This window comes from Uloborus diversus, chromosome 1, assembly GCF_026930045.1.
Source record: "Uloborus diversus isolate 005 chromosome 1, Udiv.v.3.1, whole genome shotgun sequence".
In the NCBI taxonomy this organism is placed as follows: Eukaryota; Metazoa; Arthropoda; class Arachnida; order Araneae; family Uloboridae; genus Uloborus; species Uloborus diversus.
In genome coordinates, this window is record NC_072731.1 from 110,660,287 (window position 1) to 110,684,104 (window position 23,818).

Here is a 23,818-nt window from a genome sequence, read left to right on the forward strand (position 1 = left end):
CAAAGAGGGGGGAGGGAAGGCGAGTCAGTGATTGCATGTGTTTCACTAAGGAGAGAAACGCTGATTCACGTGGGCGAGCAAGCCTTATCGCATGGGATCGAAGGACTCTAGAAATCCTTTGACCTTGGGCGACAAGTAAATCAAAGAGGTGGGAGGGAAGGTGAGTCAGCGATTGCACGTGTTTCACTCAGGAGAGAAACGCTGATTCACGTGGGCGAGCAAGGCTTATCGCATCAGAGCTCAGGGGTCAGGGAGAGGAGGCAGCAAAAGTACTAGTAAGGGGGGGGGGGATGGATGTCCAGTTTTGTAAACGGAATTTACCATCGCCCTCACGAAAGTGGGTTGCTCGCTCAAGCAACCTAATTGAAAACTTGTCTCCTAGCTCTAATTTTTATTAGTCACTCACATTGTCGCGTTGCATCTTTTACTGTCGTTCGTGCATTCTTTGCTTATCTTTTTTTTACGGAATTTTTTTACAGAGTTGCTTTTGAAATGGCTCCTAAGCGATTGAAAAGTTATACTGCAGCCTTTAAGTTTAAGAAAAAAAACGCAGAAGCAATTGGAAATCGCCTTGCTGCCAGATAATTTGGCATTGATGAGAGATGCATTCGCCATTGGAAATCGGATAAATTAACCATCGAAAGTGATGGCCAATCGAGGGATGCCGGAGGCAAAAAGTGCAAAAGGGGGATTTTAAAAAATATTTCATTATTGTTAATTAAAAATAACGAGAAACAAAAATATATTTTTATTTTCACTTAATCCAGCTTTCTTTAATACTGTTTGTGCTTTTAAGTTGTTTAACGTTGGGTGCGTGCATATGGAAGGTGCGGCGCATACATTAAAAAATTTTTCTTTGAGAATATATTACGAAACGGCGCTTACAACGGGTGCGGCGCATATTCCCAAAAATACGATAGACTAAAATATAAAAATGATTCTCTAATTACAGGAGAAAGATATGAGGTATTATAAAAAGTTACATTGATGACATTTGAAGAGATTTTCACCTCTGTAGTCATACAATATTAAAATGCAATTGTGCCTAAGCTGGGTAAGGTTTCATAACCTTGATGGGCTCTCTGTATCTTTCCCCTTTTTGTTTGCCTTGTTCAGTGTAATCACTTGTTTCTGCAATACACGTACTTTAGACTGAAAAGAAAAAGTGCATTCAGTCATTTAAAGTTGACATTTACTGTTTCTAATGCACAGTATAACTTTGATTTAACAATTTCCTCAGTGTAATGGACACATTTCACTGGTCCGGGTTTGACTGCATTAAATGTCTATGCTCCTTGGTAAATGATACCCTTGATTTAACGATAACTTTTTCCAGTCCTTTGACAATTGTTAAATCAAGGTTATACTGTACATTAGGGTGGAATAAAAATGACCTTAAATATTTTTTTCAATTTTTTTGGTTTGCCGTGGGGGGGGGGGGGAGTTGTCATTTAAGTTTAAAAAGAAGCAGAAGAAATTTCATTGCTTTACTACATCATCTTTAGGTGCCGCAATGAGCTTAAAGTTTGATAATAACCGAAATTTCCATTTAACAATGAAATTCCTTTTATGCTTTCCTAAACGGCACAAAATATGACAATAAATACATTTTCTAAGCATTAGGAAAAAAATACTAATTACAAAATACAGTTTTTTTAAAAAAAATCATAATCTTTACTAATAATGAAGCTGAAAGTCTGTCTGGAGATCTACAGTACTGGCCAGAATGGATGACTCGCTTGTTTTTCCCCATTCATAATAACGTATTGGCGCCACATGTTTATTTTGGCCGACTGTGAAAGTGATGGTGTTCTTGCTTGGCATTTGGTTAGTTTATTAGATGTGTTTGCTGTGTATTGACGCATAAATTTTTGCAGAAGTGTAAAATAATATCAAAATGCCCAGTAGAAGAATTTTACGCGAAATGCATGCACAAGTAAAGATTCTGAACGAAGGAGGTAAAAGTGCTCGGGGAAGTACTGCGGGATTACAATTGACACAAAAGACAGTTTCCGAGTCTATAAGTAATTACAAAATGGAAATTATGGATATTCAAAGCCAAAAGTTTTTCACAAGAGCACAGGACGATTCCATAATTTTGGCCCCAAAGAAGTCACATAGAAAATCAGTGAAAGCAATCCAAGCCGGTTTACCAAAAGATAATGTCCCTAGCCAAAGGACAATTTGCAGGAGGCTATTCAATGCCAATTTAAAGTCCTACAAGCCTACTAAAAAGCCTAAATTGTCTCAAAAATATTGCTGACCGACTGAAATTTTGTAAAAATTATCAGGGGAGGACTGCGGAGCAATGGAAACATGCGATGTTTTCTGACGAGACTCAAGTATCGCAGTTTTATGCATTTTGTAGAAACATACGATGACCTCCCAATAAAAGAGTGTCAACTCTAAGTATTCCCACCGTTAAAAATGCTGCAAAACTCATGATCAGAGGAGCCATTTGTGCCTAGGAAAGATGTGAATTGTGGTTAATGCCTGAAGACACATCAATTAATTAATAGAACTGTTTATCTCGATCTGCTAAAAGAGAAGTTACCAACGTTTAAGAATATCAACCAGTGCACAACTTCCAACATGATGGAGCATCTTGCCACCAGACTAAATCTGTTACGACATGTATTGCAAAAAAAGGGGTTTCAGATCCTTGGGCTGTGGCCAAGAAATTTCCCAGACCTAAACCCAATCGAGAACTGCTGGGTAATTTTAAAGCGCAAAGTTGCTGAGCGTAACCCCACCTCACTTTTGGACTTAAGAGAAACTATAAAACAAGTAAGGATTAGAAATTACACCCCACTATTGCGAAAAATTATGCATTTCCATGCCTGATCATATACAAGCTGTACTGGAAAAAAAAATTTCCACACCAAATATTAAACCTTTTCTCAATTATTTATGTATAATGTGCTTATATAGCTAAAATTAATCATTCCCATAAAATAAACATTTAGTAAAATGCTATTATTCTTGTGCATTCATAAACATCAGTTTTTTGTGGTGAGTCATCCATTCTGGCCAGTACTGTAGATCTCAATCTCGATCTCTGTGACGCGCATAGCGCCTAGATCGTTTGGCCGATTTTCATGAAATTTGGCACAAAGTTAGTTTGTAGCATGAAGGTGTGCACCTTGAAGCGATTTTCTGAAAATTCGATTTTGTTCTTTTTCTATTCCAATTTTAATCACATTAACCCGAGCAAAATTATAAGATGGGCGAGTAAATTACCAGGTTGTCATAACGTGGAACCGTAACATGGGCAAGACAATTGGCAAGAAATTCTTCTTGCATTATTTGTAAATGTACGAGCAAACCAAATGACCTTTTAATTTTTCTACAACTGGCAAAGCCGTGCGGGTATCACTAGTACACTATAAAAGACATTAACAATTCCATTTTTACCATTCAAAGTATTCTTAATGATTGTAAATAAACGGTTAAACATGTATGGTGTTTGAGTCTACTTCTTTGACACATTAAAGTGTTTTTTTTTTTTTTTTTTTTTTTTTTTGTACCAAATAACTCTTTCTTCTTTTAACTCTTGAGTCAATTTTTTGTCTCCTGGGACTGAACCATACTTTTTAAGAGCCGCTTAGGGGTTATAAGTTTCCCTTTGAGGGATTCACTAGACAAATGTTTTACCAAGGGGGGTTCGGTTATTTCATTTTCACCCCATGAGATCAAATCGATGTAATCTTTGGCAGCAAAAATTATTTGTTAAACTTTAAACTTCTTAACCCCACCTCTACTTTGTGTTCTTGCATTCAACACACGTCGTAATCCAAGTTCTCTTACATTTCTATGCTCTTTGCATAACATAGCCAAATGGAGATTTTCTGTTGCATCAAAATATCCATTTCTTTATATAACCGGGTCCATAATGTTCTTAAAATCATGAAAGAGATATCGTGAATGTAAGATACGTTCAAATAAATCTTTAGAGCCATAAGTATGAGAAAGTTTTAACTTTTGATGTAAAACCACACAGGAGCATACGCGTTGCCCACTTGATCCATACAAGAAATGGATCCTTTCTTGAAAATGTATGAATGAATAATGATTACTATTGATATATTTCAGTATTATTATTTGTTTCAAACAATTTTAGCGAAATGCCACGCCTATATAAAGGAAACTATACTTTACTACATTTTAACAATGTACTGAGTCAGAGTCTTGATATTTTCAGTCGGATTTTTAGTTGCCGCGTACAATCGAAATATACAATTTGCAAATGTAAGTCATCTCGAGTGGGGAAGTTTTCCCAGGTTCCTTGAAGATATATCTAGTGAGCAAGTCCCACTTGATATAGTGACACACATATCCAATACATATTTGTGATCGGTACTTATGTCTTGTATGTTCTCAAAAAGAAGGTTATTTTCAATAGGTAAGGAAGTAACCACAGGAAGATTAGAACAGGTTTCCAGCTGTTGACTTATTTTATCTTTAAATTCCTTTGATTCTTTTGTTTTACCATCTAAGAATCCATTAGGCTTCTATTCCTGTTGTCTCAAAAAAGCTCTTGGCCAAATGTAATCTATTCTGGAAACTAAAAAGTCATATATATTTCACTTACAGAATGATCTTTTCCAGCCGCACTTTTTAGGCCATGTCTAATAAAACAGTAGCATTTTATTACATCTTCGTAAGTAGGTAGTAAAACTTCATTGAAATCGCTAAAGATTCCAAAAATAGGACATTCTGATGCTTGTCTCATCTGCACTTGTTTAGACTGAGCCATTGCCACTCACAACAATGAAGTATCTTACCAACAAAATTTTACGTTACTCACTAACTCGACTCAACAAAGAAATTGACACCTGATCTGAGCTTGGCCCCACCCACACAAATCACTGCTGACCAGCCCCGCTCCATTTAAACATTTGCTGCTGCAATGACTCAAGCTCCCAGATGCCAGTGCATTCGGCAAAAAGGCCGTTTTTGCAAAACTTACTTAGCTCTTTCGGCACCTCAAGACATAATCCGAACAACGAAAAAAAGTTATTGTGCGACCTGTTGAGCATAAAAATTGCTTTTTGACAGCATTTGAAGCATAAAGATAAATTTGAATTTAAAAAAAAAATTTAATTTGCAAAACTTTGCGCTTTTTGCGGCACCTCAGAAGTGCTTCAATATTTTTCATATTTTTTTTACATCTTATTTGCGTGAAAAGGGAACTTTTCTGCACTATGGCAAATTGAAAATCAAAAACTTTTTTTTTTATTCCACTCTACTGTACATGACATGCAGTAAAAATCTAATCATCGCAACAAGTTGGATCCTTTTAAGAAATTAAACTGTTGGGACAAACATTTGCAGGGAAAAATATAGGAATTGTTTTGCACAAAATACAGGGGAGGGCAGCATATATTTAAATTAAATGTATGGATTTCTAAACAAATCTCTACATTATAACAATAACAGACTTTTTTTAAATATTTAATACAAAAAAAAAAGAGAAACAAAGTTAATTTTTTACCCCTTAAACAATTCCTTTGGCCATTTAGATTTTCATTTCCTGCATGAATACAGACAATCCTATCAGTTAAGAAATAAATACCTTTGTGCGGAGAAGTAAATGGTTATCAAACAAATTGTGGTGCACAAAATTAGCGACAATCTGCCAATTTTGTGCGTCATAACGCTGTTTGATTGCCATTTATCCTATCAGTTCTTGAAGTTCATCAGTTTGAAAATGTCCTGTGATACTCAGTTTTTTTACAAATGTACAAGTGGAATTTAAAACAATGTTATTTTGTGTTCACATTATTATAATCTAATGAAGAAAATTAGAAATAGTGTTATTTTTCAGAAACATTATGTAGAAAACTAAGATCCATACATAAATTGCTGCTCTAATGAAAATTCTATGCATTTTCTCAGTGGGATCAAGTATCCCCCATGAAGGAGTCATGTGTCCCTTGATGTGGGGATACATGATTCTTTTATAAAATTATTGAAAAAAATTATTTTACCAAAATTATCTGTTTAATTTCAACTTAAAACAAAACAAAAAAAAAATCAGATAGAGGGAAAAATTACCTTTATTCACGTACTTTTAATATAATAAAAACTGATAATTTGCAGCAGAGAAAAAAATTGAAATTTAAAGTGCGGATCAAGTATCTCGTCTCCCCTACATTTGCACTTTTCAATAAGTTGCTCTTTTTTTTTGGTTCAAAAATTAGGATATGTTTTTAAAATATCTTTTTTAAAAAATCTAATTTAAGCAAAAAAAAAACACAAAAATATAAGGGTTGCCCAAATGAAAAGTAGACAAGTTGAATAAAAATATTACTTTTAATGTAAATCAAAAGAAATTGACATGGGCATTTAAGCACAGGTCCCAGCGTTGCAGCAGCAGGTCGAAGTCATTGCTGTAAAAAGATCGGGGCTGATTCCTGAGGAAGTCCTGCACGGCTTCCTTCACTTCATCGTCTGAATGGAAACTTTTCCCCTGTAATGCTCTCTTAAGTTGCTCAAAGATATGGAAGTCACATGTTGACAAGTTCTTACTATATACGGGGGTGCTCCAAAACTTTCCAACAGAAAATCTGTTTAGGGTCGTATGGATTTTCTGGGATGATCTTTGTGGATGACAGTGTGAACCATTCCTTTACTCAGGTTGAATTTGTCACAGATTTCACGGGTCTCTTAATCTTTCGATTGGCTTGGATCATTTCATTAACAAAGACAATGGAATCATTGGTGGTTGCGATGTTTGCTTGGCATAGTATCTGCAGATCTGATGTCGTTTGCCACCTTTAACCGTACTACCGCGCTTTCCGATCTGGACGCATCCATGGATAGCACTACTTTCCTTTTGTACAATTTCCTGTATATTCAAACAGGTTTAACTGCTGAACGGCATTTGAGATGTATACCTCATACCACCCTTTATATACTTGTGCAGTGACGCTCTAATTGAATCATTCATTCTGATGTTATTGCACTTGTCTACTTTTCATTTGGGCAACCCTTACAGGTAGTGAGGAAAAAAAATCCTGGATTGGCCCCTGCATATGCTTTGACTTTTTTAATTTTATTTTCTGATATACAACAAGCCCTTGATCCAAAGATTCTTTTTATCTTCATCATTGGTTATTTCATCAAAACAAAAAGTAAAAAGGATTCATCCATATTCTTTGAACCTGCTAATTTCTCTAATTCAAATATAAGAGGGTCAAATCTCGGAAAGAACAGAAAGAGAGGACAAAACTTTTCACGACTACATTTTTGCACTGAAAGTACTTTGCAGAAGTTGTGAATAAGTTTTGAATATTTAATATATTTTTAAAAAAGGAATCACGAATGTCAAAAATTCTTCTGGTCACAGAATTCTCATTTTCTTAATCCTTTTTTAAAGAAATTTTTTTTTTAGATATTCATGAAAAACAATAGATACTGTTACTATTTAGGTGGTTTATCAGAGTGGTGTTTTAAATATCAGAGAAACACTGAAATCACAATGTGTGATATATGTATGCTAAGCATATAAGTCATATCTGCACTTTGTATCAAAATTGAGTTACGGTCACTGGGTGGTTCTCTGTCACACATTTCACTAATTACAATGTTTTATGGTCATTTGAAAATGGGAAATATTTTTTAAAAATTCTGACAAAAAATTTGCATCTGGATCAAATGCATGGAGGCGCAAAACTTCAAGCGGCAAATAATCATTTTAAACTCGACTGCAGAGTATGACTTTTGCACTTAACACTGTAGTATATATTTTCTGCCTATATAACTTCATTTAAACTCAAATAGTGGCATAATGTCTCAATCCACTAGGACTACACAGCCATTCAAAGTTGCCATCAGTGCTCAAAATTAAAACCAGAGCCGTGGAATGGCTCAAGACTATGACTCCCTGATGATGACAAATGATTAATAATCATCAAATATTGTTATTCAAGCTTGTATCATCTATACTCATCAATAGTACTTTAAACTTAAATAAGCAATAAATACCTGCAGATCTTCAACCGTATCACCATGTGTTTTTTTCCATAGCTTGTATTTTCAAACGAAGTTCTCTTTCAATTACACCATGTTGCGCTTTTGCCTCACCAGCCTACAGAGGAGAATAGTATTTATTCAATTGTCAAATAACCAAAAAAAAAAAAAAAACCTGAACAAATTCATTTACTTAGAAATACATGGTTGATTTGTAGCGTTAACTTTATTTATTAAAAATACATTTTTAGTCAAACCTCGCTATAACAAACCATCAACTGACAGACTTGAGAAATCATTATAGGGTTAGCTACATCCAATTTTCCAAAAAAAAAGTCTGAATTCACTAAGATACGTTCTGTAATGAACATCTTAATTGCGAGATGATCATATTGTACTCAATAATGTATTGATCATATTGTACTCAATGATGTATTGATCATATTGTACTCAATAACAAGCAAACTATAAAGAATTACCCTTTTTTTTAAAAAAAATTCTACTCATGGAAGAAAAGTATAATTTCCTTTTGCAAGCTTTTAGATTTTGCAAATTTTTTGTCAACTATAGCAAAAAAAAAAAATCCAAAACATGTTGGTCTATATTTTGAGTTGCAAGAAAAAAAAATGTTGAAAACATTGACAGCTGAGCTGCTTTTGAGAAAATAACGAAGGTCAAGGACTAATATCTTTTGTTTCTTCATCAATATCAGAAGAAAAGTCTACAGTCAAGTTGTTCTTGTTAAAGGCATTTGAATTGTTTAGAAAATACCAAAACTCATAAGACACTTTTTTAACATGTCAAAGTCAAAAATTCTGTACAAAAAAGTGTTTGAATTAAACCCACTTTTTATATCAGGTTTGTTTGCAAATGATAGGATGTTTTTCGCACATTTTCACCAGAAAAACTTGAAATTTTAGAAATTTTTGGGTTGCTATAGCCGATTTTCTAGTTTTCAGAGACCATTATAAGCCTTTGAAATTGCATTAATGACAGAGTTTCAGTTTGAACCATTTAAAAGGTTCACTACAACCGCAGCATCGCTACATCCTAGGCTTGCTATAGTGGGTTCGATTGTATATGTATATTTTTAAGGCGCAGAGTGGATTTATAAAAAGAGACACTTCCTGATGAAAAAAGGGCATTTTTTCTTGTGAGAAAAAGGCACCTTTCCTTACTTAACTGTCGCCCAGTCATTTGTTACAACAGTGTACATAACATACTAAACAGAAAAATAACCAACAATTAGGTTGTGAAGAGATTACATCTAATAGGAAAATAATGTAATTTCAAGTGTTAATGTTTTTTAATGACTAAAGAATACAAATAAATTCAATGAAGTGCTAGCCACAAAGTGCATAAAATTGTACACAGGATTTCTGAGTTTACAACGCATAACTTCTTCCATACAAAGAAATAAAGTACACCAACACCATAAATCTAGTTTTGTCTCAAAGCTTCATTTTCTAACACTAAAAAACAGTTTTGTGTAACTCCAAAATGCATTTTAAGATTTTTAATGTAAATCTATACCAAACAAGGTTTGACTTCTTTCTTTTAGCATAATCAGCATAATGATAAATATTTATCACAAAAATAATATTTTATCCTATTTATTAGGAAAGTTTTAAATGTAAACATTACATTCTAAAATGTTTTAGCAGTACGTAATAAAACTGACCATTTATAAACCAACTTTAAGAGGGCCATTGATCTTCACTGGGGATTGTGAATTGACTAGGACCAGTCTAGCTGGGCCCAGAGCTTGTTGCTGGTCGTCACTTTTGTATTTGTATTTGTATTTATACATACATTACCAAAAAACTGTACACTATGTTTCAGTCAGTTAATTATAAATCATTAATAAACTCAGTATTTTCTAAGTTGAGTTTGTTTCTTTGATCTCAAAAAAATAAATATAATTTGCGAAAATACTCTTTCGCTATCAACTGTTTGTTTATATTAGCAGAGTCACTATTATACTTAGCTGCATTCACATTAACTGTAACCTTATCTCAATTCATGCTCCTTTGTTTTGTTGCATTTGAATGACTGATTTTCTAACAACGAATCTGAAGCTGACTATATTGCTCTAAAATCATCTCATTCAACTTAGTGAGAGCTATGTTTTAATTAGAGTCTTTTATAGCTTTTTATTTTCAAACAAAATATATTTCTCAATCATTTTTTTAGATGCTTAGTTACATAATTTCCTTTACAGATAGATCCAAGTAACATTATGATATATATTTAATTTGTATAATGAAAGCAATACATAAGGGAAGAAACAAAATTCTACCTCAAAACTGAAATAAGGTCTAATAATTCAATGAACCATAAATGAATAAATATTTCACAGCACCTGTTTCTCCCGGGCTAAAATCTGCTGATCTTTCAGTTGAAGCTGTCTTTGAAGGTTAGCAATTTGATCTTTTAGCTGATGCATTGCAACAACATGATCACTGGTACTGGTATCTAACAATGTGCTTTCACTGAAACAAAGAGAAGTAAATGAAATCTAAAAATAAATAATAATAGATTAATTTTAAAATTAAATAATTATTATTTTTGCAGTTAATAGCGAAAATACTGCTTTTTTACCTTAGCATATACTGGTACAGTAAAATCTGTATAAGTTGACCACTTGCGGTACACTACTTTAGTGGTCAACTTGCAACAGGTAACACAGTAAAACCTGTGTAAGTTGATTACTAGTGTCACACTACTAACTTTAGTGGTCAACTTATAGAGCAGAGGTTCCCAACCTGTGGATCATGACCCCCAAGGGGGTCCCAATGTTACCCCTATAGTTAAAAATGTATCATTACATAGTTGAAAAATTCAAATACATTAGGTGGAAAATAAAATTTTAGAGTAGCATCAATTCTTGAATGCAATGTCAAATCCAGGAAAAGGGCTATAAGGTTCCCGACCCCCGCCCCCCTCTCATGCCAGAGTACCTGATCTCCTAACATCCTCTAAGATTCTCATAATCTTTGGTTCAGGGACTTCAATCTCAAAAAATTTTCGCAAAAGAGTTCTGAATTCACGCCCTCTAACATTGTCTAAAATCGTCTAAAACTTTGTTTTCGGAACTTCAATTTTGAATATTTTCTGTGATAGATTATCTACACTCCAACCTTTAACCAAAAAAAATCTCCTCCAGTTGGATTTTTAAGACTTAATTTTGGAAATATTCCTGAGAAAAACCTTATACCTCATCCTGTCCCCTAACTTCATCAAAAATAGCCAAGAAATGGGTTTTTAGGTTTTTAATTTTGAAAAGTATTCTACGGGAATGCCTGCTGTCCCACTTTACATTATTAAAGATAATAAAAAAAATTTTAAGGGTTTAAATTTAAAAAATATTTCAGGTGAGGATCTCCAAGTATTTACCCTTGTCATCAAAGAAAACCTACAATTCTGTGTTTCGGACTTAAATTTCGAAAAATGTACTTGGGAGGACCCGAAATCCTCTCTCCCCTCACATCATTAAAACTCTCTTTTTTTTGTGAGCTTCAATTCAAAAAAATTCCGGAGGGAGGGGAAGAGTCTCTGAACCCAAACCTTTCTCCTAACATTTACAAAGATGACCAATAATTGTGTTTTTGAACCTCAAATTCAAAATTTTTCCGGGGAAAGGTCGCCTGAACCCCTCCTCTTCCCTTAATTTCAAAAAAAGATGATCTACAACTGAGATTATTTAGGATATCATTTTCATTTTCAAAAAATCAGAGTGCATCCCCAATCTATCTCCCCCTTCCCATCGTTAAAAATCGTCTAAAACTTCATTTTTAGGATATCAACTTCGCAAAATTTCAAAGGCACAGTCTCTGAGATAGAACCGTTCATAAAAGTCCCCAAACCTCTTTTAATCGGACCATCACCAGAGATCACATAAACTGCAATTTTAGAACTACAATTTTGAACAATTTCTGGGCGAGGATCATCGCAAATCATATTGCATATATAGTCGTGATTGCATCACACTCCCGACTGTAGATTCATATTGTTAATTATTTTCGTCTACTTATATTATAATGCGATTTTCTTAATTTAGATGATCATAAGGCAGCAATAACACCTCCCCCCCCCTTCTTCAAGCATAAATCTGGACTCTTTCTCTCTCTTGCTATATATACGTTTGATAAAAATCGACAGTCTTCTAAATACTCTCCTCCCAATGTTTTGACCTCACGACGGCCATGTTAAAGTAAAATATAATCATTTGCTTCAATTAAAGTTCGAGACACTGAGACTATTTAAGATTTTATGACCTCAGCTCCTCCGAAAACAAAATCCTGCATTCGAAATTTTAAGCAAAATTTTCAAAGTGCCGAAATGTACGTTTAACATTATCCAGAACATAATTTTTTTATTTCTGCAATTATTGTAGAAAAAAAAAACATTAAGCATAAATAAAATACCTCAAGCACCTTGAGTCATTATGCAAAATATGATATGTGAGCATACGCAAATTACACTCACAAACACAAACTATATATGAGGAACACAGGGGGTCGCGACGTGAAAAAGGTTGGTAACCACTGTTAGAGAATAATTTATATAATATGGGACTAATTCTATACACGAAAAAAACAATCTCCTTTGACAGGTGGTCAACCGGAATTGCTACCATGAAGCCATTCTTTGACAAAAATCACATTACTTCTAAATAGCCATATATTTTTAACACAATTTTAAATTTTAAAGTATTACTCATTTATTTTTGCTTTTTATTAGTCTTTGAGGTCTTTAGTTGAATTGGACTACCGCGCCAGGTGCTGCGAGAAGACGCAAAGTCCAGGGAACTTCTACTGACAGTTGGTTAAAGATAAGAAATGGGTAAAACCAAGTTTTTGAACGCAGGGAGAAAAGGATTCGTGTCTGTATTTTTTTGCAGATGAGTATGTGATACCTGCCAAGGGCTTTGAGCTGGCCAGTAAATTATTATGTTTTAGATTTGAGAATATTTTTAATGTTTAGTTTTACTTTGCCATTTTATAGTGGAATGTTATAAGTTGTTAAGTCATCATGCCAGCTCTTCTTTATTGTCTCTGGTTTAGTTTTCCCCTATGTTTCAGCAAACCAATAGATTATATTTTGAATTGAAAATAAATTATTTAAGCTACCTCAGATTAACAGGACTTAAATCAGTGAGATATTACTGTATTTCGTATTTCCATTCAGCACCAAAAGAATATGATAACTTAACTGAATCTGATCAATAAGAAACATTTTTAAATATTTGAAACAAGGAAGAATTATACCTTGATGGCAAATTTCCATTTGTTGACTTGGATAATTCTGTACGTGGTTTCTTACTTGGAGAATGCTCCTTCCTTCAACATAAAAAAAAAAACTCTATCAAAACATATCAATGCTTCTGAACATATTGTGACACTGAATTAGATATTCTAAAAATTTTAGCAGCATTAACATATTAACCATCTAAGGCACAAGAAGAGCCAACAAGGGTCAAAAAATTAGCTGAGGTAGTCTTTGTTGGTCAGATTGGAAAATCATAGAAATGTAACTCAAACTTCTGATGTGGGATGTAAATGTTGCTTTTGGTGTAAGCTACTTGAATCTGGCAAAAAAGATAGGAATTGATTTATCCAATAAAAAGTGAGAAATTGATTTATTTCACAAAAAAAAAAAATTATATGGATTATAAAAACTAAACAAATTACACACTAATTAAATAGAAAAACGGCAAAATTCAAGACAGGTAAACCAGCAAGGTATATTTAATGCAGTTTTACATTAGCAGATTTTTTTTTTAAATGAGATAAAATCAAAATACATTATGTATCGAGGCATTAACGCAATTCTATTTTTGACCTTTTTAGACAGTTTCAAAACCAATCAGCATGTGTGCCAGCTAAAGAATAATAGCAACAATAAATCAGACAAAAAGTCTAACTACGTTACTTTATTTTACTGCTGTGGCTAGATGGACGTTTGTGACTCTGCACTGAAGAGGATGTTGATGATCTATGATCTCTAGATGATTTATTTAGCGACTGATGACGAGAGTGTGAAGAACTGCTCTGCTTTGTTTTTGCCAGGGCTCTTTTGTAAGACAAAGTGCACAGCCAGCAAAGCAACTTTCCATCAACCTGATAAAAGTAAAAATGCATTCAAATAAAATCAAGCTCATTAAAACACATTTTGCAAAAAAATTGCATCTTCTTAGAGGGTACAAGGACCTTTTGCTTTCAGATCTTAGTTTCAACTAAGTGAATAATTTCTAAATAGCAAAAAAGCACAAATGTTTTTAAGAGTTTTAGAAAATTGCTAAAATTAAAACTTATTCTCATATACAAAAAAATTTAATTAATTTTTATTTACGTGAGAATGCTGCGGCACATAAGAGTTAAAATAAATTAATTGCACCCATACACACATGTATATAAGGGAGAGTTGTAGCTGGGACACTGCTAATTTCTAAGAATCTATTTTTAGCAGCCACGTTCTTGTAATCTCTAATAGTAACCTTCACCACTAAATGGTGCCATAACAAAAATCAGCATCAAATGAGTAAAATTGACCATTTTGTAAGAGAAAGAAAATGTCATGACTTCAAAGTAAATATTTTCTTAATTTTTATTTTATTGTTTGTCTTTGTATTTGTAAAACTAATTAACTGAATTTTATTTTGTTATCAAAGAGAAGTACTTTAAATATTTTGGTTATGAGAAAATGATGATAGTGCATCTAGATTGACCACCATTTTGGTTTTCCTTAAACCACATATTGATTGTACCTTGGGACAGCCAAACATATTGTATATTGTACCTTAGAATATGTTCCAAGGTACAACATATGCATGGTTCTTAATAATTAAGATATGTTTAGGAACATGGAACAATATTCTAATCTTATGTAGTCTTTTAAACACATTTAATGTTAGATAATAATTGATAATTATTTATTCATAATTCATCATTCATTATTCATGGTTTAATTCATCATGAAAAATAAACACTGTTTTTTGGTGCAAAATAAGTATATGGCCAGGGGTCTGGCCAGAGGATATTTGGGTCCGTTAACGGACCCTTCACAAAAATCCGATCAACCAAAACGGACCTTTCACAAAATCCTGATCAAACAAAGCGGACCCTTCACAAAATTCTGATAAACAAGATAGGATCTTTCACAAATTATTTATTGAAAGAGCAGCAAAATAACGCATATTTCTGTGTATAAATCGATAATTTTTGGAACCTTTTTTTAAGTCAAATTAGAGGGATCAGCTTAAACAAAATCGGCTAATTTTGAAAAAGAAAAAAAAATCCACACTTTTGGGATGCTCCCTGCAAGGGATAAATAATTGCTACTGCCTAATAAATACAATGGTTGTTTGTTTTATCACATCTAATTAGCAGCAGTGTTGTTGTAAACTTTTCTGAAAAGGCATTCTCCCCCGCTCATGATTTAATAAACAATAATAATATATATCTGCGAAATGAACTTAGAACTGGAATGGGATAGGGGAAAGGGAGGATATGGGGAGATATGGGTGGGGAAAAAATATGATCGCTTCAGATAGGGTTACCAACTTCAAAATTATCACCACTTAGCATCTGGCATTGAACTTTATAATGACTTGATTAGAAAATATTCTCATCATTTTACCAGTTTGTCAATATTTGCGTTTTTATGGCGCGGTGCGATGTTTAATTGTTATTTTGTGAGAAAATTATATGGGTTTTGATTTTTCGATGCTAACAAGTATGATTAACTTTAAATAAACTCTTTTAACTACCGTTTTTTTTTCTTTAGATGTCTACATTTTGAAAAATGCAATCTTTTAACATCCGAGATGAGAATCATATTTTGTTCTTTTTTCAAGCTAGCTTCGCTTTATTAGGATGCAAATAAATGAAAAGTCTCTTTATTTCTGTTAGAACTCTCTTTTCAAGTTTTTAAAGCAAAATTCCATTTTCTGTTATGAGTCAAAAATTAAATTGCTGAATAGATGGTTTATTTTATTTAATTAATTTATTTATTTATTTTTTTTTTGTGTCAACTGTGTCCACAAATATTAATGAAATGTTTATCATAGGACTCTAAAGTGCAATTTTAAAATAATTTTATCAAAAATATTTCCTTTACAAGCGGTTTTTATACTTTTGGTGCCTTCACTTTGAGAATTGCGATCTCTTTGCATCTGCTATGGGAATCCGATTTTTCGAATTTTTGATGATTATTACGCTTTGTTAAGAGGTAAACAATTAAAATATCTTTTTATTTTTGTTAAAATCACGAAATTTATAAGTTTTAAACGAAATTCTGTGCTTTTTTAAGAGTGTCTTGGGTCAAAAAGTTAAATGCTGAACCCTATTCTGAATTTTATTTTATTTATTTATTTTTTTGTTACAATTATTTTAAATACTGTACAGAAATATTTCTAGTATAATTTAACATAATGTAGAATGGTAGATAAATATTGATACTTGAGAGAGCGATGCCCCCCCCCCCGCCAAATATCAGAAAAACACCTCAGAATGATTTTCTCAACATAGAAGAGGAAAACACTCAACTTTAAGTTTAATTGATGCAGTTTGTGCCATCTCTAAATTCTAAAATTTCGTTTTAACAATTTTTTTTTTTTGCGAATTTATTTGATTTTTCAAAATTAATTCATTTTTCACAAAATTATTTGATTTTTCACAAAAAACGGACCCTGTGAAAAATCCTGGACAGACCCTGATGGCTGTTTCCTGAATCACAAAGACTTGGCCATTACTACAGGAAGTGTCCCAAGGTACAATAGGATGTTGTACCTTGGGAAGCTCTCTTACTTTAAATGTCGGCAATCTTGGAGCAAATATGGACCAAATTTTGTTTGATTCCGCCAGTTACTCCTGGGCAATAGCAGGCATGCATAACTCAAGAAATGTCCTATTGCTCCACCCCCCTTGGAGGAATTCACGCCAAAAACCAATGGGCACATGTGTGTACCAAATCTTGTTCAATTTCATGCAGTAATTTTTGCTGTAGAGCGGCCACAAAAAACTGGTCACACACATACGTTAAACACACACACACAGACACACAGACACATTTTCCAAAAATGGTCGAAATGAACTCGGCACACCTTAAAACGTTCAAATCCGTCAAAATTCGAAATTCGAAAATTTGCACGAATCCAATACTTTCTTCTATATATTAGATATAGAAGAAAGTAAAAATTGGTGAATCCAAAATTCAGCATTTCCTACTTTTGACATAGTTGGGCTTTTACTCTAATTAACAGTCAGAGAATATAAAATTATATCAGAATGCATCAGTATTTTATTTCTTTAGGGCAAAAAGGTTAGTATAATCAGGAAAATGTGCTGATTTTGTTTCTTCAGGAAACAAATTCAAAATAGAGTGAAATCGACAAAACCTTTTCACAATTTTTCAAAATTGAATTACCGAAATGCAGTTACAGTCGGATCCCGCTACAACGCGATCCGACTTACGCAAAATGGCTATAACGTGAATTTTTCATGAGTAATGATTTTTTTAATGCGGACACAAATTACTCGCATGCAACATGTAATTTTTCGGAAAAGAGCGGCGGAGAATTAGAATGGGCTTCTTTGACACTAAATATTGGTTTTGTGAATGGTCTTTCATCCTTTTAGCATCTCTGAAAGCGAAAGTTCACCCACTGTATTAGTCTATAAACAACGCTTTGCTTTAGTTTATACAAATAACCGCTAATTCTTAACTTTTTTTCTTTTCATTTTACATATGAACGTTGATAAAATATATTCTGATCGCGCTGCATAAACCTTCTTCATTTTTTAAATTATAAATATATTTACTATATCTATACTGTTAAGTGCTTTAATAATGCTGTAGTGTACATACTGTAAGTACCCCATAATGCTTTATTTTAAGTTTCTCTCCCCCATTAATCATCTATTTTGTGCTAAATTACAGAATTTTATGTCAAGTAATAACGCTTTTTATAAAATACAGAAAAAGTCAGTTCTTTGTAAAAGATACTGCAATATATAGTTAATAAATGGTTTGAAACAATATGAGGGGCGTTTACAAACGTCTGAAACAATTGGGTATGCTTATAAAAAATTACTAAACATACCTTGTTCCACAACGCGAAATTCCGACCTACGCGAGGTGTCTTGGAACGCATCCCTCGCGTAAGTCGGGACTCGACTGTACCGACAAACTTTGATGATATTACTTGAAGGGGGCCCTAGGGTTTCTCCCCAAAGAACCTTTTTAAATAGAAGTCCCAAAAAACGAAGTTTTTAAGCAATATTCAGTGATACTAGTGGGACGGGTTCAAAGTTCTCCCCTTCATTTTTTCCGGAATTTTTGTTTTTTCATTTACATAATTCATCCCGGAGCTTCAGCTCACTCTATTTAAAGAAGACTGCATGCTAAGGGCCTCAACCAATTGACGTTTAAAAAATCCAATTTTATGAGGATTTGGAGGATATTATAGAGAGGGGGTTTGAGGCCCTTGTCCAGATGTTTTCTGAAATTGAAGTCTTAAAACACAACTGTTGACCATATTTGGTAACGTCAGGGGATAAGAAATTTTCAAAATTGTAGTTCCAAAAAGAAAATCTTAAACGATTTTTGATGTTGTTAGAAGGCGAGGTGTTTGGTAGTTCTCTCCTGACAATTTTGCGAAACTGAAGCTCTGGAAATGAGATTTGAGACACCCTTTAATGGTTTTGGCTGGGAGAGTGGGCTTTCAAAACGTACCCTGTAAGAAAATTCTGAAACATCATAGATTGGTTTTGAATAACATTTCAGGAATTCACAGATTTCTTTCAATTTCCTGTGAAAAAAAAGTTTGAAGTTTGTACTAAAACTTCAATTGGGTTTGACTAGGCCAACACAAACACTATTTCATCTGTTAGACAGAGGTATTCAACCACAGTGGCAAAAAGTTTTGTAGCTGTCTGCGACAAGCTTTTAGAACTTCATAATCTGTCGGCAAAATTTCGAGCGTGGTTTCAATAAAAAAAAAATAAAAGTCTTTTTTTAAATAACTATTTTTAAAATAAGGCAGGAGGTGCCTCCCCCTCCCCCAAGAGAATGGCACACCTCCCTAAATTCTTTGAGGCACTCCCCTCTCAAGAACGCACCCCCCCCCCCAAACTGAGACCAAAATCTTTCTTAAATGACCTCCTTCTAAAAGTTCAATGATGCAATCTGATACCCCCCCACACCCCTGTCCTTGGTGGGCACCTGACATTGGCAAACATGCGTTGGCTATTGAACAGAGGTCTGTCCAGGATTTTTCACAGGGTCCATTTTGTTTCCGAAAAATCAAATAATTTTGCATTGGGGGAAGAGGGATTGTAAAACGAAATTTCAAAGTGGGTGTTTTTGTGATATTTTTTCTTTTTTCCGTTAATAATATTAATTTCTTGTTAAATGATTGAGACAAAAAAAAATAAAATTCAAGCAGTGGTTGAGCATTTAACTCTTTGAAACTCTTAAAAATCTCAGAATTTCGTTTAAAACTTCTAATTTTAGTGATTTCAATAAAAATAAAAGGAGAATTTATTTGTTTACCTCTTAACAAAGCGTACTAAACATCCAAAATTCGAGTAATTCGGTTTTCAAAGGGGATGCAAAGAGATCGCAATTCTCAAAGTGAAGGCTCCAAAAATATAAAAATGGCTCATAAAAGAATTTTTAAAAAATTATTTTAGAATTGCATTTTAGAAGCCTGTGATAAACTGATCATTAATACCTATCGACACAGTTGCAGCAAAACTAAAATTAAACCGCCTATCCAACAACATTCAGGTTTTTGAACTCATAAACAAAAACGGAATTTTGTTTTAAAATCTTGAAATGATGGTTTTAATACTTTTCATTTATTTGCCTCCATATAAAGCGAAGTTAGCTTGAAAAAAAAGAGCAAAAGTTTGATTCTAATTCAATCAGATTGCATTTTTCAAAATGAAAGCATTAAAAGTATAACAAAACAGTAAATAAAAAAGTGTATTAAAGTAAAATAATTTTAGAATTACTGTATGACAGGTCTGCATGATGAATTTTATTAATATCACTAACATATTCACAGAAAATTCGGAGTGGTGAAAAAAAAGGATGAGTAAAGGTTTAACACCAGACACTAAATGGCGATAATTTTAAAAGCTGGTAACCCTATTCAAAGCGATCGCATTTCAATGCACGGATAAATGCTTTTTTTTTTTTTTTAAGTCATTAGCGGGAAGAAAAAGTTCTTACACTGCATTTTTAGAGAACTTTATTACAACACCATTTACGCTGCATTTTTGGAGAACTTGATTAAAACACCACTGCTAACGATATAAAACAAAAAAACAATACCGTGATACAAGTGATAAATAACAAATTATTCACTTTGTTATTTATCACTTGTATCACAGAAAAGTGCCGATTATACACAGAAATATGCGTTATTTTGATTTAAGATTTGCTTTTTCAGTAAACAATTTGAAAAGGATAGTTTTGTTTTGGTTTATAAGTGCAGCAGGCAGGCTGGCAGTTGAACAAGAACAATCAGAGCATGCAAATACAGGGTCTGGCCAGAGGATATTTGGGTCCGTTAACGGACCCTTCACAAAAATCCGATCAACCAAAACGGACCTTTCACAAAATCCCTATCAAACAAAACGGATCTTTCACAAAATCCCGATCAACCAAAACGGACCCTTCACAAAATTCTGATAAACAAGATCGGATCTTTCACAAATTGTTTTTTGAAGGAGCAAATCTGAAAGCAAAGTAACGCATATTAAACCGATAATTTTTGGAACCTTTCTTAAAGTCAAATTAGAGGGATCAGCTTATACAAAATCTGCTAATTTTGCAAAGAAAAAAAAATCGGCACTCTTGTGATGCTCCTGCAAGCGATAAATTGCTACTGCCAAATAAATATAATGATTGTTGTTTGCTTCTTGGAAAGAAATTAACAGCTGGAAATAAGTTTGGTTTCAAATAATTTTGTTTGTTTTATCACAGCTAATTAGCAGCGGTGTTGTTGTAAACTTTTCTGAAAAGGCGTTTGGTAAGCACTTTTCTCCCCCCCCCCCGCTGATGATTTAATAAACAATAATAATATATATCAGCGAAATGAACTTCAAACTGCAAAGGGATAGTAAGGGTGGGGAAAAAATGTGATCGCTTCAGATAGGGTTACCAACTTTAAAATTATCGCCATTTAGCGTCTGGCGTTAAACCTTTATAATGACTTGATTAGAAAATATTCTCATCATTCTACCAGCTTGTCAATATTTGCGTTTCTATGGTGCGGTGCGATGTTCAACTGTTATTTTGGGAGAAAATTATATTGGTTTGATTTTTCGATGCTAACAAGGATGATTAACTTTAAATAAACTGTTTTACTTGCCTTTTTTTTTCTTTAGATGTCTACATTTTTAAAAATACAATCTTTTAACATCCGATATAAGAATCATATTTTGTTCATTTTTCAAGCTAACTTCGTTTTATTAGGATGCAAATAAATGAAAAGTCTATTTTTGTTAGAACACACACTTCAAGTTTTTAAAGCAAAATTCCATTTTCTTTTATGAGTCAAAAATTAAAATGCTGAATCAATGGTTTAATTTTATTTTTGCTTTAGCTGTGTCCACAGATATTAATGATATGTTTATCACAGGACTCTAAAATGCAATTTAAAAATAATTTTATCAAAAATATTTCTTTTACAAGCCGTTTTTATACCTTTGATGCCTTCACTTTGAGAATTGCGATCTCTTTGCATCCGCTATGGGATTCCGATTTTTTGAATTTTTGATGTTTAGTACGCTTTGTTAAGAAGTAAACAAATAAAATCTATTTTTATTTTTGTTAAAATCACGGAATTTATAAGTTTTAAACGAAATTCTGTGCAATTTTAAGAGTGTCTTGAGTCAAAAAGTTAAATGCTGAACCCCCTCGTCTGAATTTTATTTATTTATTTGTGTTTGTATTTATTTATTTTTTTTGTTACAATTATTTTAAATGCGGTACAGAAATATTTCTAGTATGATTTAACATAATGTAGAATGGTAGATAAATATTGCTACTTGAGTTAGCGATGCCGCCCCCCCCCCCGCTAAATACTAGAAAAACACCCCAGAATGATATTCTCAACATAGAAGAGGAAAACACTCTACTTTAAGTTTAAATGATGTAGTTTGTGCCTGCTCTAAATTCTAAAATTTCGATTTAACAAAAAATTTTTTTTTTTTTTTTGCGAAATTATTTTATTTTTCACAAAAATAATTCACTTTTCACAAAATTATTTTATTTTTCACAAAAAACGGACCCTGTGAAAAATCTGGACAGACTTTGAAATATCCGGCAGTTATGACAGCTTTTTTTTTTTTCTCTGCGACAACCCCTTTATTTTTTTTTTTAGCGCCAAAAGAACTGTCCGCGCTTATAGAGTTTCGTTGTTCGCGACATCGCCGGCGTTGCGCCATTTCTGCCACACAGGGTATTCAACCTTACACATGAGTAGTGTTCACTCTAGAAAAAAAAAAGGGCAGGGTGCTGGTCTTTAAAGGGGCACTATTTATTATAAAAAGGGCACTATTTTAACGTGGTCTTCCCCCATCCAAGACCAATGACGCACCTCTCAAAAAGTACTGACCCCCCCCCCCAAAAAAAGGAAGAAAAATAGCATCTTAAAACACCTTGCAAAAATTTCATCCATAGAGGGGGACCGGAAAAGACATTTGTGACGGGCCCTAAAATTTCTGTGCACACCCCTGCCCCCCCCCCCCCCATCGCCACCATTGACTTCAGTATTGAATATCATTTCTTCCAGAAAATGCACTTGTCTTAAGGGTTAGATTGCCCCCCCCCCCCCCTATGCCAACTAAGCACATTTTTCAAACTCCGTAGGAACATTTAGCTAATGCTGAATCTTAGCTTTGGGTGTGTTTCAACATTTTCAGGCTATAATTGTGACTACTTTTCCTATAAGAATAAAAAATTCTAGGCATTTCAAAATCCTTTGAATTTCAATGTATGATGAACAGTATTTAATTACGGATCCTCCCTTCCTATCTAAAAACTGCCTAGTAATGTGCTTTATGCCATTAAGTATTTTAGTAGACATCAAAATCATGATGAATGTAAATTCAACTTTTAAAAAATATTATACTTCAAACAGAATAATTATTAAAATACTGTGTGCAGTGCTTCAAAAATGCAGTCGTAGCAATATGCAAAACAAAAAAGGCTTTATTTGAATGCCTATTGTTGGATTTGACACAACTTCATGACACAAATGTGTTTGCAGATGTATGCGCTACCCAAGTAGCTGGGGACAATCCAAGATTTTAATTTCACTGACAATTTTTCTGAAAATTTAATACATCAGCATTTTATTTTTGTGATTTTTTTTAAAAGCAATATTATAGTTTTTTATATATATAAAAAAGAAACAGTAAAAGATCATTTTAGTTGGAAAAAGCATAAGTATGTCAAAAGTATGTTTTTAATTATGTCAATAAGTTTTTTTTTTTTTTTAAATAATCTGTTAGTATACAAATCGTATTCAAGGATAATACAAATACTCAGCAAAAAGGAATGAATGAATATTTCGCAGCAGAAAATTTCCCTGGCAAATTTTACACAGAACAATATGTTTCCATTTCAAACGTTCTTTTTTTTGGGGGGGGGGGGTTAAAAATTCAAGATAACAAAGAAATACCCTTGTATTTCGGTTCAGTAGACTTTGTACTGTGTACTACTTAGAAAACAATTAGAAAGTTCACCAATCAGAACCAGATGCGAAAAGATTGCTTCACAATCACTAGCAATGCGCCAAAATTAGCTAAGCCTAATTTCCACGTGC

At 33.2% G+C, this 23,818-nt stretch overlaps 1 protein-coding gene across 1 annotated transcript in view; it reads right to left on the minus strand.

Moving 5' to 3' along the window:
- Positions 1–1,062: 1,062 nt before the first annotated feature.
- Positions 1,063–23,818, minus strand: part of LOC129234374 (protein FAM76A-like) — a 36,840-nt gene continuing 14,084 nt past the window's right edge. Inside the window, 6 exon segments of the mRNA XM_054868371.1 lie at positions 1,063–1,152; positions 7,990–8,016; positions 8,018–8,092; positions 10,337–10,466; positions 13,245–13,316; positions 13,909–14,096. Of these exon segments, the coding sequence (XP_054724346.1) occupies positions 1,063–1,152; positions 7,990–8,016; positions 8,018–8,092; positions 10,337–10,466; positions 13,245–13,316; positions 13,909–14,096 (582 nt within the window).